This window comes from Triturus cristatus, chromosome 7 (assembly GCF_964204655.1).
Source record: "Triturus cristatus chromosome 7, aTriCri1.1, whole genome shotgun sequence".
Lineage (NCBI taxonomy): Eukaryota > Metazoa > Chordata > Amphibia > Caudata > Salamandridae > Triturus > Triturus cristatus.
The window spans coordinates 463468749-463484510 of record NC_140590.1 but is presented as its reverse complement, the minus strand read 5'-3'; the positions used below and the strand labels follow the sequence as shown (position 1 = coordinate 463484510).

At 44.4% G+C, this 15762-nt stretch overlaps 1 protein-coding gene across 1 annotated transcript in view; it reads right to left on the bottom strand.

Moving 5' to 3' along the window:
* TBCD (tubulin folding cofactor D) overlaps positions 1 to 15762 on the bottom strand; it is a 2329415-nt gene that overhangs the window by 1730959 nt on the left and 582694 nt on the right. Inside the window, exon 14 of the mRNA XM_085616794.1 lies at positions 6952 to 7046. Within this exon, the coding sequence (XP_085472920.1) occupies positions 6952 to 7046 (95 nt within the window). The remainder of the gene's footprint in view (positions 1 to 6951; positions 7047 to 15762) is intronic.

The following is a 15762-nucleotide window of genomic DNA, read 5'->3' as shown; positions in this document are numbered from 1 at the left end:
TTTAGATATTCTCATTGTGCTGGCGGTGTCCTAGCAGCGGTTTGCTGGCGGAGTGAGTCACTGGTGGAGTGGAGACTGATAAGTACTACTTATTAATGTGTCAATACACATTTGTCATGTTAGTTTCCAAAACATATGCAGTCAATGTGTTATGGCCCTTTGAGTTACATATTGTATGCCACACACACAACATACACACACATTATTGAATGAACACCCACAGGCACCACAAGCACAACACCCACAACCACCACAAAAACAATCATTTTTTCAAGTGTCACTACAGGTGTGTTCAATTTACCTTGATAAGGAGGAAGATGTACACAACTGCATTACATCTAATAAAAATATTGTATGCAAGAGCAATGCAAGATTACACATGGCTACATTAATTGTCAACACACGATCCATAATAGGACAGTTGTACATGTAGCTTACCTCAGATGCCGGTGACAATGGAGTCGTTCAGCATCCTGATGGAGTCGGAGCAGCAAAGGAGGAACGTGGACGCTGGGTTTCAAGACGGAAATGGAAGCAGGAAACAGCAAAAACATATGTTTTGACCTCCTTTCCTTCGATTCCGCCAACTCAAAGTAGGAGGGATTCCCGCCACAGTTGCCTCGACGGAAAGACATATCGGGATCAGCTAGGTGGGACTGTTGGCTGGAGTTCCGACGACAGACGCTTCTACCTATGATGTCGTCGACATGGGTGAAGATTCCTGCTGGAGGCAGGGGGACTCTGGCGGTCTTTCACCTATGGACCCGCCAATATCTAAATAAGGTGGGCGAACAGCCAAGTCGGCGGGCGGTGAATCAGTCGAAAAAGTGACAGCAAGACCTTTACTGCCGAGATCTAAATCAGGTCCTAAGTGTTTAATTTGCTAAGCAGTACAGAGTGGAGTTTAGTGTTGAGTGCTCTCTCTCTCACTCTCTACTACCCATTTAGCCCTGAAGAGATCAAGTTTTTCTGTGTTAAATTCCATCAGAAGATCTCACAAAGTGGAGGATTTGCAACAGAGCATCTGTCTCCTCTGTAACGCTACAGAATTCACTGGCTTCCATGCCAAAAGTCACTTCCTTATCTCACAAGTTGAGCCAATTACTTAACAGGGCACATCAACTGAGTGAACTGCAATGCCAAATGACAGACCATACAGTCTGTAAGCTGAACTTACAAATATTACAGTATCTCAGTCTTGTCTAAGTTGTGTTTCAGTAACACACCATTTGGATAAATTATGGCAGTGCTTTTTGACGATCACTTAACATAGCTAATCAGTCAGGAGCAAGTTCTCCGGCTTCCCTGTCAAGACTAACTGGGAAGATGTCCCCTACTCAAACTAATCTGCAACTCAGTTGAGCTGCCATTACAATATATCAGTGCCTCAATCAGCAAGAACAATGTCACAAATACATGTTAACAACCAATGCAACCTTACTTCTAGGCACCATTCATTCCTCCTTTCTTTTTGAAGGTTCTGCATACTTACTGTGATCCTGGAAATTCAGGCAGACATCTCCGAAAAAAATACAAACCCGGTAAAAAAGTCAACATGTTTAAAATCTGCATGAAAATGAATATGCACCGCTGATCTGGTCTCCTTACACATTTAAGCAAACATTTCATTTGTTTTAAGTTGTCTTCTCCGGACAGTTCTAGTAAATCCAAGTGAAACACTGCTGTCCATCAACCAATAGTAAACTCTTACCAACAAAAGGAATACGGGCATAACTACTAACCGAGCTGGATCTCCCTTAATTCCCCTTCACTGGAATGTAAGTGACCTAGTGCAATTTATTTCACAAACCTGTGCCTTAATCTACAAAAATGTTTAGATTTCGGGGAGTGTAGAGAGAATATCTATACCCCGACGCATGGACAATAACGCAATATAAAACACAAAAAGTGTTTAGAAGGAACAACTTATTCAAAAATTGTATAGTAACTGATGCAAAACTCCGATGCTGAAGTGAACATGACTAACCATGATTGATTTACAAACCCTATTACTGTTTCAGGTTTAAAAAACACTGATCTCTCTTTCCACAAAGGCCGCATTAATTAATTACGTATACATTATGTTTAGAGTGACAATGTGAGATGAAAAAAATAGAATAGAAAAGCTTGTGACACACTCGTGATAGAAACCTTTTAAGTGAAAAGTAAATCAAATTAGAAATAAAAACAATCAAATTAAAACTATCTCAAACGCTTGATACTGACACATTATTCCTTTCAATATTAACTCAATGATCATCAGCCATGCTTGGCCAAGAAATTAAAAGTTTAGTTAATACATCCTTGTTTCTTAATACGTAAAAACGCCTAATTTGCCGGAACGGTTGGTACATTACAAAAAGCAGCCTAAATCTACTTTGTCATTGATCCCTTTGGGATCCTGAGTCTCTAGTCTTCTAATCCAAAATATCTCTCTTTGAAGTAAGGTTTTAGTGAGATCCCTACCTGGTGTGGGCTCGATCATTTCTATTACTTGGAATTTTAATTGCGCTATTGTATGGCGAACTTTCATCCAATGAACTGATAAACTGCTTTTGGTGTTTTTGTTGCAAATGGTACTTTTATGTTCTGAAATACGTGTTTTTATTTTTCGTTCGAGTCGAGTATAGTGGTAGTTCATGGCGTTTTTCTATTCATTTCAGGTTTATATTGAGGCGCGTGTAGTATAGCTACTTGGCATACTTTTTCATTAAAGGATTTCGGTGGGATAAGTTATTGTTTAATCGCATCTTGGTTGGGTTTCACGTGGCATTTCTTTGGGTAGTTTGATGACTTGTTTCACTTCACGAGCACTGGGTGTCAGTTAATAAAAAGTGGTGTTGGTTTATCTATCATCATTGTCTCAGTCACGAATGGTTTCTTGCTTTCCTTTTTTATTTGTTCCATCAAACTCTATATCGTACAAAACAGTCATAATTTAGGAAATTTGTTCTTTTGAGAAACTTTGTGCTGTTCCATATTATTTGTCTGCTTAACAATATTTAAGAATTGAATTGTTTTCTTTATTGTTCCCCTGCACATTACATGTAAAACAATACATTTTATTTATTTGTATGATTTATATAATTTACAGACTGTAGGCCCTGAGGAAGGGCCCATGGGGCCCAAAATGCATTGGGCATGTCATTAGAAGTACAGTCAAAGCAATGGATTTCATGGACTTTTTGTACTGATGTAAAGAGATTGAGCCTGAAGAAAGCATCCATGGAGATAATGGAATAAAAATTTGCAAAAGGATACGATCATCAAATATTATTTGTGTTGTATGAAGTTGAATGTTCAAGAAAGTTTTGATCTATAATTGTGTCAATGTTTAATGTGTTTTGATTCAGGATTTTTTTTAAAGAAATAATATAGCAACAGCTATTAGAATATAGTGCGCAGAGGTCAGGTTTAAATACTTGTCATTGTTTTTGTTCAATATCAAGACCGGGTCCGCTCTGGACTTCCATCATGGGGGACACCTGGGTCTTGCAGACGGTGCAGGGTTTTCACATAGAGTTTCTCGGGGCTCCTTCGCAACCCGTGGCTCAGCGACCGCTTTGTTTTTCCAAGACAAACTCCACTCTGGCCGATCAGGAGCTCCAGACCCTTTTGGACAAAGGGGCTATCGCAGTAAATCTGCCACATCCCAGAGGGTTTCTCAGCAATCTCTTTTTGGTGGACAACCCGGACGGGGGAAAACGGCCGGTTATCAACTTATGCGAGTTCAACGAGTGGCTGGTTTACCGCCACTTCAAGATGGAGGGCATCCATCTGCTTCGCAACATTCTTCGCCCCAACGACTGGATGGTGCGACTCAATCAAGGACGCCTACCTTGCGATCCCTATCTTCCCGCCACATCGGCGTTTCCTGCAGTTTCCCTGGCGGAACAAAACTTACGAGTTCACCACGCTCCACTTTGGCCTGTCCTCCGCCCCTTGGTGTTTCACCAAGGTTCTCCGGCCGGTGATCGAGCGCCTGCAGACATTGGGCATGAGACTCATCGTCTATCTCGACGACATTCTTTTGATGGCTCAAGACCCCAGTACACTCTCTCGCCTTCTTCAGACAGCGGTCAACCTCCTTCAGAGCCTCGAGTTTGTGATCAACGAGGCCAAGTCCACCCTGATTCCATCTCAGAAGGTGCTTTTCCTCAATTTCGCAATAGACTCCGCGGAGTCCACTCTCAGCCTTCCCTCTCCCAAAATGACAAAAATTCATCACGAGATTCAGAGATCTTTAGCCCAGTCTCAGATTTCTCTCAGGCAGTTAGCTCGCATTATAGGTCTTCTTTCGGACTCCATTCAGGCGATTTTTCCGGGCCCGCCCCATTACAGAGCCCTTCAGTGCCTCAAGGCATCACACCTGCGCAAAGGTCTCTCTTATTCTCACAAGCTAACTCTCTCTGCGGATGCCAGGGAGGAGCTCCAGTGGTGGCTCTCTCACATGGAGGCCTGGAATGAGCGGGCCATTTTCGGTTCCAAGCCAGATATCGTCATAGAGTCCGACGCGAGCAGCTGAGGCGCAAGGTGTGGCGAGTTCGCCACAGGAGGTGTGTGGTCTCCATCAGAGCAACAGTTACAAATCAACTGTCTGGAGCTTTAGGCCGGCTCGTTCGCGATCCAGTGCTGGACCAAGGACTCAAACCAATCCTGCGTACTCCTCAAGATGAACAATGTATCGGCAGTCCGATATATCAACCATCTGGGAGGCACACGCTCCAAGGCCATCTTGGACCTGGCAGCGAACTTCTGGCAGTACTGCTTAGATCACCAGATCTCGGTAATGCCAGAATATCTTCCCGGTCAAGACAACCAGGTGGCGGACATCCAGTCTCGATGTGTGTCTCTAGAAGCTTCACCCGGGAGTGTTTGCGGATCTCCAAAGCATCTGGGGTCCTTTCTCGGTGGATCTATTTGCCTCTCGCCTGGGCCACCGGCTTCCCCGGATCTTCAGCTGGAAACCGGATTCCCTTGCGGAACAGACGGACGCATTCCTACAGAATTGTCGGGAGGAAATGGACTATGCCTTTCCCCCATTTGCCATGATAATGCGAGTCATAGCCCAGGTGCAGCGTCAGAGGACGGACATGGTGCTCTCGCCAATTTGGAGATCGCAAGTCTGGTTTCCGGTTCTACTGGAACTTTCTTGGGATTCTCCAATCCCACTCCCCCGGTTTCCAACTCTTCTCCTCAATCCGAGTGGGAGTCCTCACCCTCTTATCGAGCAAGGATCGCTGACCCTGTTGGCGTGGCGGATTACAGGGGACGATGGGCGGTCCCAGGCCTTTCGGGACCGGCTCAGGCATTCATGGCCAAAGCCTGGGCTGACAGCACTGTCAAAAGATACCGTTCCACCTGGAGAAGGTGGTGTCGTTGGTGTTTGCGACGGGGTATCGATCCCATGGCAGCGGATGAGACCTCCATTTTGAATTTTTTGGCCTCACTGGCAGAAGAGGGTTTGGTGTATCGGATAGTCAATACCTTTCGCTCCGCCATCTCTGCTGGGCACACCATAGTCGATGGCTCTCCGGTTGGGGAGCATCCCTTTCTGTCGCCAACTTCGAGGCATCTGTCTCTCTTTGCCTCCAGAACCGCGTTTCTCCCAGCTATGGGATGTCAATCAGGTTTTGAACTTGTGCTCTCCTGGCAACTGAATAGGTTCCTCTCTAGGAAGGAGCTTTCTGGAAAGCTAGCCATGCTTGTGTCTAGTCTCTTGCAGACGAGTCTCGGATGTTAGAGCCCTGGATGTTTCGCGTAGAATGTTTTCCCCTACGGGGGTAATGTCTACTATCCGTAGCGCACTAAATGAGGCACGAAATCCATCTCTTATCCCGCTTTCCCGGATTCCACGAAGTTATGTGTGGTGTCTTGCCTCAAAGCATATGCGAAGATGTCGGAGGAGTTTCGCCTCCCGGGGAACGCCAGTTACTCATCCTGCTTAGGAAGCCTCAGAAGGTGGTGTCATCCCCCACGATTGCCCGTTGGGTTAGGTGGGTAATGCAAGAAGCGGGTATCGACCTACGCGCGTTTGGAGCGCATTTTACCAGAGGAGCAATGGCCTCCAAGGCTTTTACCCTGGGAGCACGTCTGGAAGACATCCTGAACACAGTAGATTGGTCTTCAGACTCTACCTTTAAACGGTTTTATTTTAAACCGGTGATTGATATGGCTCACTTGGTGGTGAGCAAGCTTTAAACTAGCATAATCCTTGCCTCCGGTCCGGAAACAGAATGAAAAATTTCCTAGCTAACGTAACGGAAAGTTTAAATGCTATTAAGGACTCGGAGGCGAGGATTATCCCACCCAGGGTACAAGTTCCTTGCTGTTCTCCCTCCCTCATATGGGAGTAAGTACATTTTGGCTTAATTTGGTTTGCTCTGTTGACATGTTCTTGTGATTGTCCTGAGATGCTTTCTCCCACGGGGTAATCCTCAAACATTTCTGTTGCTTACGCTATGCCTTTGCTCCTTGCAGGCGATTCCAACAAGCAGGATTCTTGAAGCGTCCTTGGCGGCTGATCGAGCTATGAAAGAAGAGGAATGGACAGGGACGAAGTGGACCTTGGGGACCCGTGATTGGTGCAGAAGATGGGACACTCTGGCCATGGACTCCCTATTGATTTGTCTGTTTATTCCCTTTGGTTCATGGGAATAGTGGTTTATTGTGCTCGACTACAAATGGCTGCTTTCAATAAAGTGAAGTAAGAATAGCATAATCCTCGCCTCCGAGTCCTTAATAGAATTGAAACTTACCGTTACGTTAGCTAGGAAATTTTTCATTCGCCCCGTTAGCAGGAGATCAATCAGCTGCATGAATAGCTCATAGTCAATCAAATAAATAGATAGACAGCAAATATTGCTTAAACTGTTATCGAATATGATCCTAAACAGCAATAACCAAGAACAATTTCAGAAAAAAGACTTATTCTTTATGTTAGAATCGTACCATTCTCAAGTCGGGAGGGCAGCAGCAGTCCCCTCCGGCCAAGTTCCGCCAGGGCGAGACATCCACCATGCCATGCATTCTCAGTCTCCTGAAAACTATAAACAGACAGGTTAACATAGTAATGATACAGCAGGTTTTTAAATTCATAGTACAGCAGATACTTAAAAGAATACTTTGCTTAATCCGCACAGTCTAGTAGAAGAAAAACCAAGCGTTGCAAATCCAACAGCTGAGGCTTTAATATACTAACACAATCAAACAGCATGTCAACATGTCATGCTTTAGTACAACGAACCAGGCCGATTGGCTTTGTCAATTCTACTGCTGTAAGTAGAAAGGGTGGATTACCTACAGATGTTACCTTAACATGCAGACTTATCTCCGGTAAGTCACCCACTGTGTGAATTATTCTATTTTTCCAAAATGTGAGTGCAATATGACGAAGTTAGAGAGTGGACAGTATGGCTTCCAGAAGCAACACAATAAAACTGTTCTTGTGTTTCTCATATTTTACTAACGACACCGACAGTCATCCTGCACACAAAGATGAAAATATTTCACTGAGGCAACAATGTTGCACAGAAAAAGAATAGAACAGTGCTTTATAGATGGTATCTTTAAGTGATGTCGCTTGCACCTTCTGCAAAATAAAATGCAGACTACAGACTCCATGATCTACAGCAGGGGTCAGGGCCGAAATGGCAGTAGCGGGCACCGGGCATTTCCCCGGTAGGCCGCCAGGTTTAGGGGCTGGTTTTGGGCCCCTGGGGGCCGATTTTGTTACAGGGCCGTTTTTGCAGCATAGATGCAATATCAGCCACTGTAACGAAATCGGCTGAAACCGGCCGTAGCAAACAGCTCGGCCGCACCCCCAACCCACCTGGGTGGCTGGCCGAGCACTTTGCCAGGGCCGGTTTTGGTTCCCAGTCTGGCCCTCGCAGGGGTTTACAACCTTTTCTACATTAAGAGCTACCCGAGTTCAGGGAAAATCTTCCAGAGCTACTAATATTAGTGTTATAATTGCGACCACACCAGACAAGAGAACGTTTATGGCCACCATATTCATGATTACTAGACCTCAGTGCATCAGGCAGGGTTTTCCAGCAGTAATTTGAAAATGTTTTGTCAATTTCAAAGGCCTCTACACGGTTAATTTATAACACAGACTATCAACTTCGCCACCTCTTTATACTTTGTTGCCCTTTCGTAGACACTGGCTAGCATAGCGAAGGCAAAATGCAACGTGGTACCAGGGGAAAGAGGGATGGGCAAGAAGCAGAAATGACGAGCCAACACACAAGGGGAAAGAGAGATGGGCGAGAGCAACAGACACACATGGGGAAAGGCACAGGGGTATTTAGGAGCAACAACACCCCAACACACCTGGGAAAAGAGGCAGGGCTGGGAGAAAGGATGGGGCGACACACCAAATGAATGGGGAAGATGTAAAAAAAAAGTCACAACTGCAACTCCACAAGCGTCTGGTCCATACAGTCTGTTCTTGAATGCAATAGTTCCCATTACAAGGCACATACCTCTAGCTGTAGTGCACCTATTCTCACCAAAGGCATCTAAAAGGAAGGCTGACGAAAGAAAGGAGCCCACACCAATCTATACAAACGAGGGCTGTTATGGCAAATATAAGCATACCAGAAGCGAAAGATGGTGAGATGTGAACATCCACCAATGAAAATGTGTCTTTAAAACATTATCATCGAAGGCTGTTGCAGAATTGCGATTCTCCTATTACCATGACCAGAGAATCTGGATTTCATTAAAGACACGGAGGCTGACATTATGCATTATCTTTTTAAAGCAACTTCAAGTACAGCCGCCACTTAGTCGTTACATCATACAGGAAACATCTAGAACAACAAGTGTATCCAAGGCAACGGCAGCACAAGGATCAGCCTCTTTTAAATGCATTGATCACAAGAAAAGGAGAAAAAAGTTCCTCCGTGGTAACGAAGTCCCAAAGCTGGCGACATCACGAAAGATCAATCCATGGAACAGAGTAGGGAGGTATCTTCCGCTACGATGGATGGCGAAGAAAAAATCCAATCAAGACGAATTATCTGAAAAGGGAAATAAAGTTAGGAAAAGTACTTATCACCCTATGAAGGGGAAAGAAGCAACGGAGGTTAAAGATAGCATAAACCACACAAGGCAATAACAGTCAAATTGGTAAACAATTGAGTAATATAATAAAACAAAGCATTACATAATGCAAGTAAAGAAAGGCTAAAATCCACTTCGGGAAGGGAGGGATGGGATAATGTCAGCCTCCGTGTCTTTAATGAAATCCAGATTCTCTGGTCATGGTAATAGGAGAATCGCAATTTCATTACAAGACCGGAGGCTGCCATTATGCATGTTGGTAGTCAGACAGAATTACATCTGATATGTGTTCGACAGGTTTGCAGTAATGTCTGGCAAAGGTAAAGGAGCTTGACCAATCAGCTGCTTTGAGGATGTCGTCTAATTTTGCTCCTTTCCAAAAGGACTGACTAGCCATAGCTCCCCTTAAGGAATGTGCTTGAAATCTAGACAGGTCGATGCCTGCCAATTGCATAGCTAATTTAACCCATCTAGCTATTGTAGAAGAAGAAACAGGTTTGAAGGGTCTAACGAATGAAAGTAGGAGTTGGGTCACGCCAATAGTGCGAAGAGGATTAGTCCTTAAATCATATTCCCTCATGCAGTCAACTACACATAAGGGTAAAAGATCATATCAGACATTGTTTTAGTTCTTTTAAGAATATCGAATCTGACGCCGAAAGCATCATAGGATCTGTTGGATACCTCTAAGGCTTTAACATCCGAGACCCTACGGCAGGAAATAAGACAAAGGAGGGAAGCTAGTTTGATCGAGAGAAATTTGTTGCTTAACAAACTATTATCCGGCCAATTGCAAAAAAGGTCAAGAAGTAGTCTTACGTCCCAAAGGGAGTCATATTTCGGTTTTGGAGGCCTCTTAAGTCTGATACTTTTCATCACTCTACAAATGATCGGGTGTTTGCAAATAGATCGACCATTAAGGAGGGAATGACCAGCGGAAATGGCCGACCTATAACAGTTAATGGATCTGTAGGAAAGGCCTCTATCAAATTGTTCTACCAGGAAATTGGTTACATGCACAATAGGGGCCTCCACGGAATCCAGGTTCCTTTCCATGCACCAACGAACCCATCTTTTCCAGATTCCGTTGTACCTAGAGTGGGTACCAGGTGCCCAGGATTCCTGGAGGAGAGAAGAAGCCTGCGCCGAAAGTCCAGTGATTTCATTGGCTCGCCTGACACTTTTCCAGGCAAGAAGGTTCAAAGTCCCATTCAGAACGAGGGGGTGATCGAAATCGTTTCTGCCCTTTAGGAGGCCTGGAACAGCTGGAAGTAGAAGGGGTTTTCGTAAGCTAATTTCGTAAGCACTGAGACGCGAAGTAAATGAGGCGATTTTACCCTGTGCCGGCAGGGATGAGAGGCGTCCTGGAGCGGTAGCGGTGCGAGGCGCAAGCGGAGAGAGTCACGGCGAAGCATCTACATTATGGTGAAACTTCCAAATGGCGGTATTATAATGTAGGCAAACGTAAAATATGCTAACATAACAAGAACAACTTAAATATCGCTAGCAGTCAAAGGTAGCTTTAGACAGATCAGAAAAGGAAAGGTGAAAGACGGAGAGCCTAAGTAGGCGAAGAGGGTAAACGCAATTAAAATGGTAATTTAGGTCATAACACCAGGCGTAAGAAAAAGTAAGGGTTTACAATAGTTTCAGAAGAAAATCAGGAATATAACTAGGCAACAGAAAGTAAGAAACAGCAGTACAGTGACTAGGATAGGAAAAACACAACTTATCTGACTTGAAGCCGCATTTAAAAGAGGCTGATCCTTGTGCTGCCGTTGCCTGGATACACTTGTTGTTCTAGATGTTTCCTTTATGATGTAACTACTAAGTGGCGGCTGTACTTGAAGTTGCATTAAAAAGATAATGCATAATGGCAGCCTCCGGTCTTGTAATGAAATTATTGGCATCAAGTAATTTTATGGTAAATGATAAACTAATCAAAATCCATTCTGTCTATGACTGCGAAGAAATCCGGCTCATACATAAACAGAGATATTCACCTCTTCTGCTAAACAGACAGAGGGAGAGAAATACAGCAGGACGTTACGGAGGCTAGGTGCTTTGTCATCTCGGTGCTGGTTAACACCAAGGAAGACATTTTGAGATACTTTAGTCTGGGAAAGAGGGACGTAAAGTTCTTAAAGCTGAATGTTTCAGTTTATTTAAGTTCAGGTCCAACTGCAGCTTTGTGAAGTTTCTGCCAAACGTTCACGAGATTGTTGACATTTAGCGCAACCATTGAAAGGGGTAGACAGTTGCCCACAAATCAGGAGCAGTGCTTAATTTGAGCCAGTGGTTGGAAGTGGGGCCCGCTGGCACTCATTTTTAGGGAACAGCAATTATTTTTCCTTATACTTTACCCAGAGCAAGAGCTAAAACACAAAAAGGAAAGGAGGAGGAACAGAAATGGGAAAAGGAGGCGGAAAAGAAAATCTGAAAAACCGTGACCAAGAAAGAAAACAGAAGTGAAATAGAACTTGAAAGTGTTTGATAGTGTACGGAAGAGTCATGAGGTGATATCAAGTCTACACAACCTTGGTATTAGGCACCCTTCTTTACAAAGTAAGTACTGATCAGGAGAAAGGTTATCTCATACAGTTCTTCCAAACGTCGTTTACTGCTGGGAGAAGGTGAGACCTCAATGGAGGTATTCAGGTGACACTGGCTGGATAAAGAAAGGACTGAGCCGATGCAAAATCTTGGTTATGATGGTATACTTGGTAAGGCAATTGCCTGAAATAGAAAGATCTACCATGTTAACGGTCATAGAAAGATCTGGTTTCTGTTAAAGTTTTGTTGAAATCCAGCACAAAATCTGTTAGTGCCTCTGTGCTGTGAGAGGGCAGGTAAAGGCCAGGGAATGTGTAAATGGCAAGACGTTTGTAAAAACATTTCAATTCTGTTACAGTATATTTCAGGGTACATAGAACACTGCAAATGCTGTTTTTCTATGGGTCTTTGGAATGCCTTTTAATTAGACTGAAGGCTTCTGCATGCCTTCTTTCATTTATTGTATTTTACGTGTTTTATAGAGCATTAGTATGTTGCCTTCAGGCCCTTTGTAGCCATGAAAACGTAATATGTAGCAGATAGAGGCAGAGACAAGTGATAGTGATACATCAAATGGAATAAAGGATGTCTCTAGAGTTCTTTGCTCATGGGCAAAGTTGGAAGATAACATTTTGCCACTGTACTTTGTCAATGTGGATGGCTTTGTCTATTTGCAAATGGAGTGAGAAGCGGTCCGAAGGTTATCACTCAGGTAGCATTCCAACGCATCCTTCTTTTGCCCACCATGCTACTTCAGTTTGGACCCAGCCATATGAAATAAATCTTGACCCTGGTCCATAAGAAACAGCCCAGTGGAACTGCCAGACCAGGTCCTACATGAACTGAAATAAAAGCGGCCCACGACCGGTTTAGCCCTGTTTGGCGTGATTGACAGATGGATCACAGCATGCTTGATATTCTGCAACACAGTAAATGAACTGAGATTCAAGTAAGGGTTTCTGCAGATTGTGGGGGACTTGCAATCTCCATCTCATTGAAAAGCCCGGTCTATTGATTTTAGCAATTTTTGCATCAGAGTACAGCACTATGTAATACTTAATTAAAATGCTTTGGTTGTATCTTGGTCCTAAATGGTACCTGTACTTTTTAAAACGGAGTTTGATACTAACTGCCCTACCTATCTGGGAATATATACCTATTATATGAATAGCTCTGATGGACATCAAGAGTTTAGGGGAAGGAGTAGTGCCCATTGGGGTGGCGGACGACATTGCCTTTGCCATCTCGACAGTACTCCGCATGCCAAATTTAGAGATGACTGCCAGCCCAGCAGTCATCTCTGTACAGTAAAATAAACCATTGTTAAGGTGGTTCCTTTCAGTGTACCAAAAGTTTGGAGGACGTATTCCACAGGTTTTAACAGCCACACACCAAACTTGTAACTTTTTTCTGTGTTTCAAAAATAATTTCCCAAAGCGGGAGTTTGGTTGTCTGGATTGGGAGCTGCACTGGAATTACAGGAGCTGCAAAGTCCACACCAGCAGTACCACCCGAATGTCACAATTCTGAAGAGGATGTGGGTACGAGGTGACAAACTCTGATAATAATCCTCCAATCTACCACAAAAAGAGACTAAGAACACAGTGAAAAGTGAGAACCACCATCAGAACACAATCTTTCCAAGGGTAAATGGGGAATGGGATATAAGAATGGAGAGAGAAACACAGAGGTCTTGGCTTGTCTCTCACAGGCCTCCTCCTCTGGCAACAGACAATGTCTCTCCATAACAGACTTGCATGGTGGTTTGTCTATGAGAAATTCACAATGGAAGTCTTTGTGATTATGGGCATTGATCATACATACACCAATTCCCGGCCCCGTAAATTATTCTTATACGATGCTACGATGAAGATAGCCCATAACGATCCCAGGAGGCTTGGGTACACCAGGACGCCAAAGTCAAGGAACTGCCAAGAGTCTGGAGTCAAATCCTGATGAGAATTTTTAGTAGGCAAACACAAATAGCACAGCTGAGGGATGTCAGTATTACATCCATGGACACTCTGGGAAAGAGACATAAGTGCAAGTCTGTTTCTGTCCAAGAAATCCATGGATGAGAGGAAAGGGTTGGAGGCTGTCAGCTACCTGTTCTTGGTAGCTGGCTGGCACAAAGAACGGCAAGGACAGACAATTCCAGGTCAGAACCAGCAGTGGGAGCACAGCCCCACGAGGTTGCTATAAAAATGCTACATACTAGCAAAATGGTGTCTGGTGACTTTAGAAATTGTTTTATGGCGTTCCCTCTAGCTTAGTCGGTCACCGTATAGCATTTCCTTTAATTTAGTTATGTTGCTTCCATCCCCGGTTTGTGTGTACTGTTCCCCTGGTAGACTTACCTCCTGCTAAATTCCTGTGCTTCATGTTTCTTGGTCTTTTTGCCCCCCTACCCTACCGCTGCCTTGTCTAGCAGTCCGCAGGGAGCTGCTGGGTCTCTTGGTGTTTTCTGTTGCCTTCAGATTCAATACCGCCATGGCTTCTGAAGTACCCAGTAATATGTCCCATTGCATCCCTCATATATATATATATATTAATTGTCAGCGGGACACTTGTTCCTTTTAGGGTCTTTAGTCCTGATTCGGAGTCCGCGTATTACAATGCTGTCCCGAAGAAGGAATCTCCTTTGAGGGGTCCTCGCTAGGATGGTGTGTTTTGCTTGCACTTTCCCTGCTCCTATTCCTCTTTCCCCGTTCTGTACTGAGCTGGTAGGTCGTGTTACCATTCCACTTCTCAGTCAGTCCTCAAAGGGAGAGTGGTGGATTACTGCCAGAGTCAAGAGACCAGCTCTGCCTCGCTACTGGTGAGGGGGCACATACACGGAAGCAGCATGCACAGTATGCGTTAACTGGTGTATTCCTGAAAAATATGTAGGGTTGGAAGAGGTAGGGGACGGAAAAAGCCAGAGTCACCATGAAGGGAAAAACAAAAGGTGAGGGAATCGAAGGGTAAACCAACTAATGCCGGCGGGAACCATGCAACCCAGAATGCAGACCTGCTCCATTTTTCCGGTATGGACTCTTATACTGCTCTGAAATGTTGCCCTCATAATCTTTCTTTTCCGATTGGTCTGATGTTCCCCCTGTCCCTCAAAGCCCTCCTCCTAACTAAGCCTCAGACTGGTGTTTAACGCTTTAAGTCTTCCAGCTACCCAGTTGTCTTTAAGCGAGCCTTATCTTTGCGAGCCGTTTCTTCCAATTCTCAAACCTTTATTGTCAAAACCCAACAGAGAGGGTGGGGAGGCTGCCTGCAAACACAGGGGTCTACCATTAGCCTTTAACTTTGCAATGAGAGCATCCAGGAAGAAGCTATCAAGGACAGCATGAAAAGTGAAACATGAGCCAGACATGTGTACAACTGGGAAGAGTTTAGTACCCTCCGATCCGAAGTGCTTGACAAATCTTACCATGAAGTCCACAACTCCAATAGGAAAGATAGCAAGTAAGTGGACCAGTATAGAAGGTGCTGGAGTTGCATACTCCTTGGTGCAGTGAGACTCTGCTTTGGGGAATACTTTCCAAAAGGATTGGAGGTATTGGACGTCCATAGAGATGATCCTCATGGGAGCCACAACTTCTCAGTGCTTTTTCCTATTCCTCCTACAAGACTACCGATATGTCCTAGCAATGGTTGAGACCTGCCAAGTGTGTTTCATCTTGTGCTGATGATCTATACTTTGTTACTAAGTGGTGCTCTTGTTCTCTAATGCTGCCTGCAAACTGAGATTATGACAGACAGCATATGGAAGGAGCAGTACCCGACTCTTATTACAAATGCCCATATTCAGAGCAAATGAATAAGTTATCCCTTGAAATCTGCAACATAGCAGGTGGTACCGTCGACAGACCCGCTTGCAGATTCCATGCACAGAGTTAGGCTCAACTTAATGGTGCAATGCAGTCTGTGAATCAGATGAGAGTCTACATCCCATGATCTTTTTTCTGCTGAGTCCTCCGCATCCCTTCCTTGGGCTTGACAAAATGGGTAGCTCTAACAGGTTATCTGGTATCTGAGGAATAACTGTCTTGTAACCAGTGAATTTCACCTTCCCTGGGGTTACACCAATTGTGTAGGTCCAGAAAGGGTGACCTCCAGGGGAAGGTCTTGCAACCCCATACCTCTGCC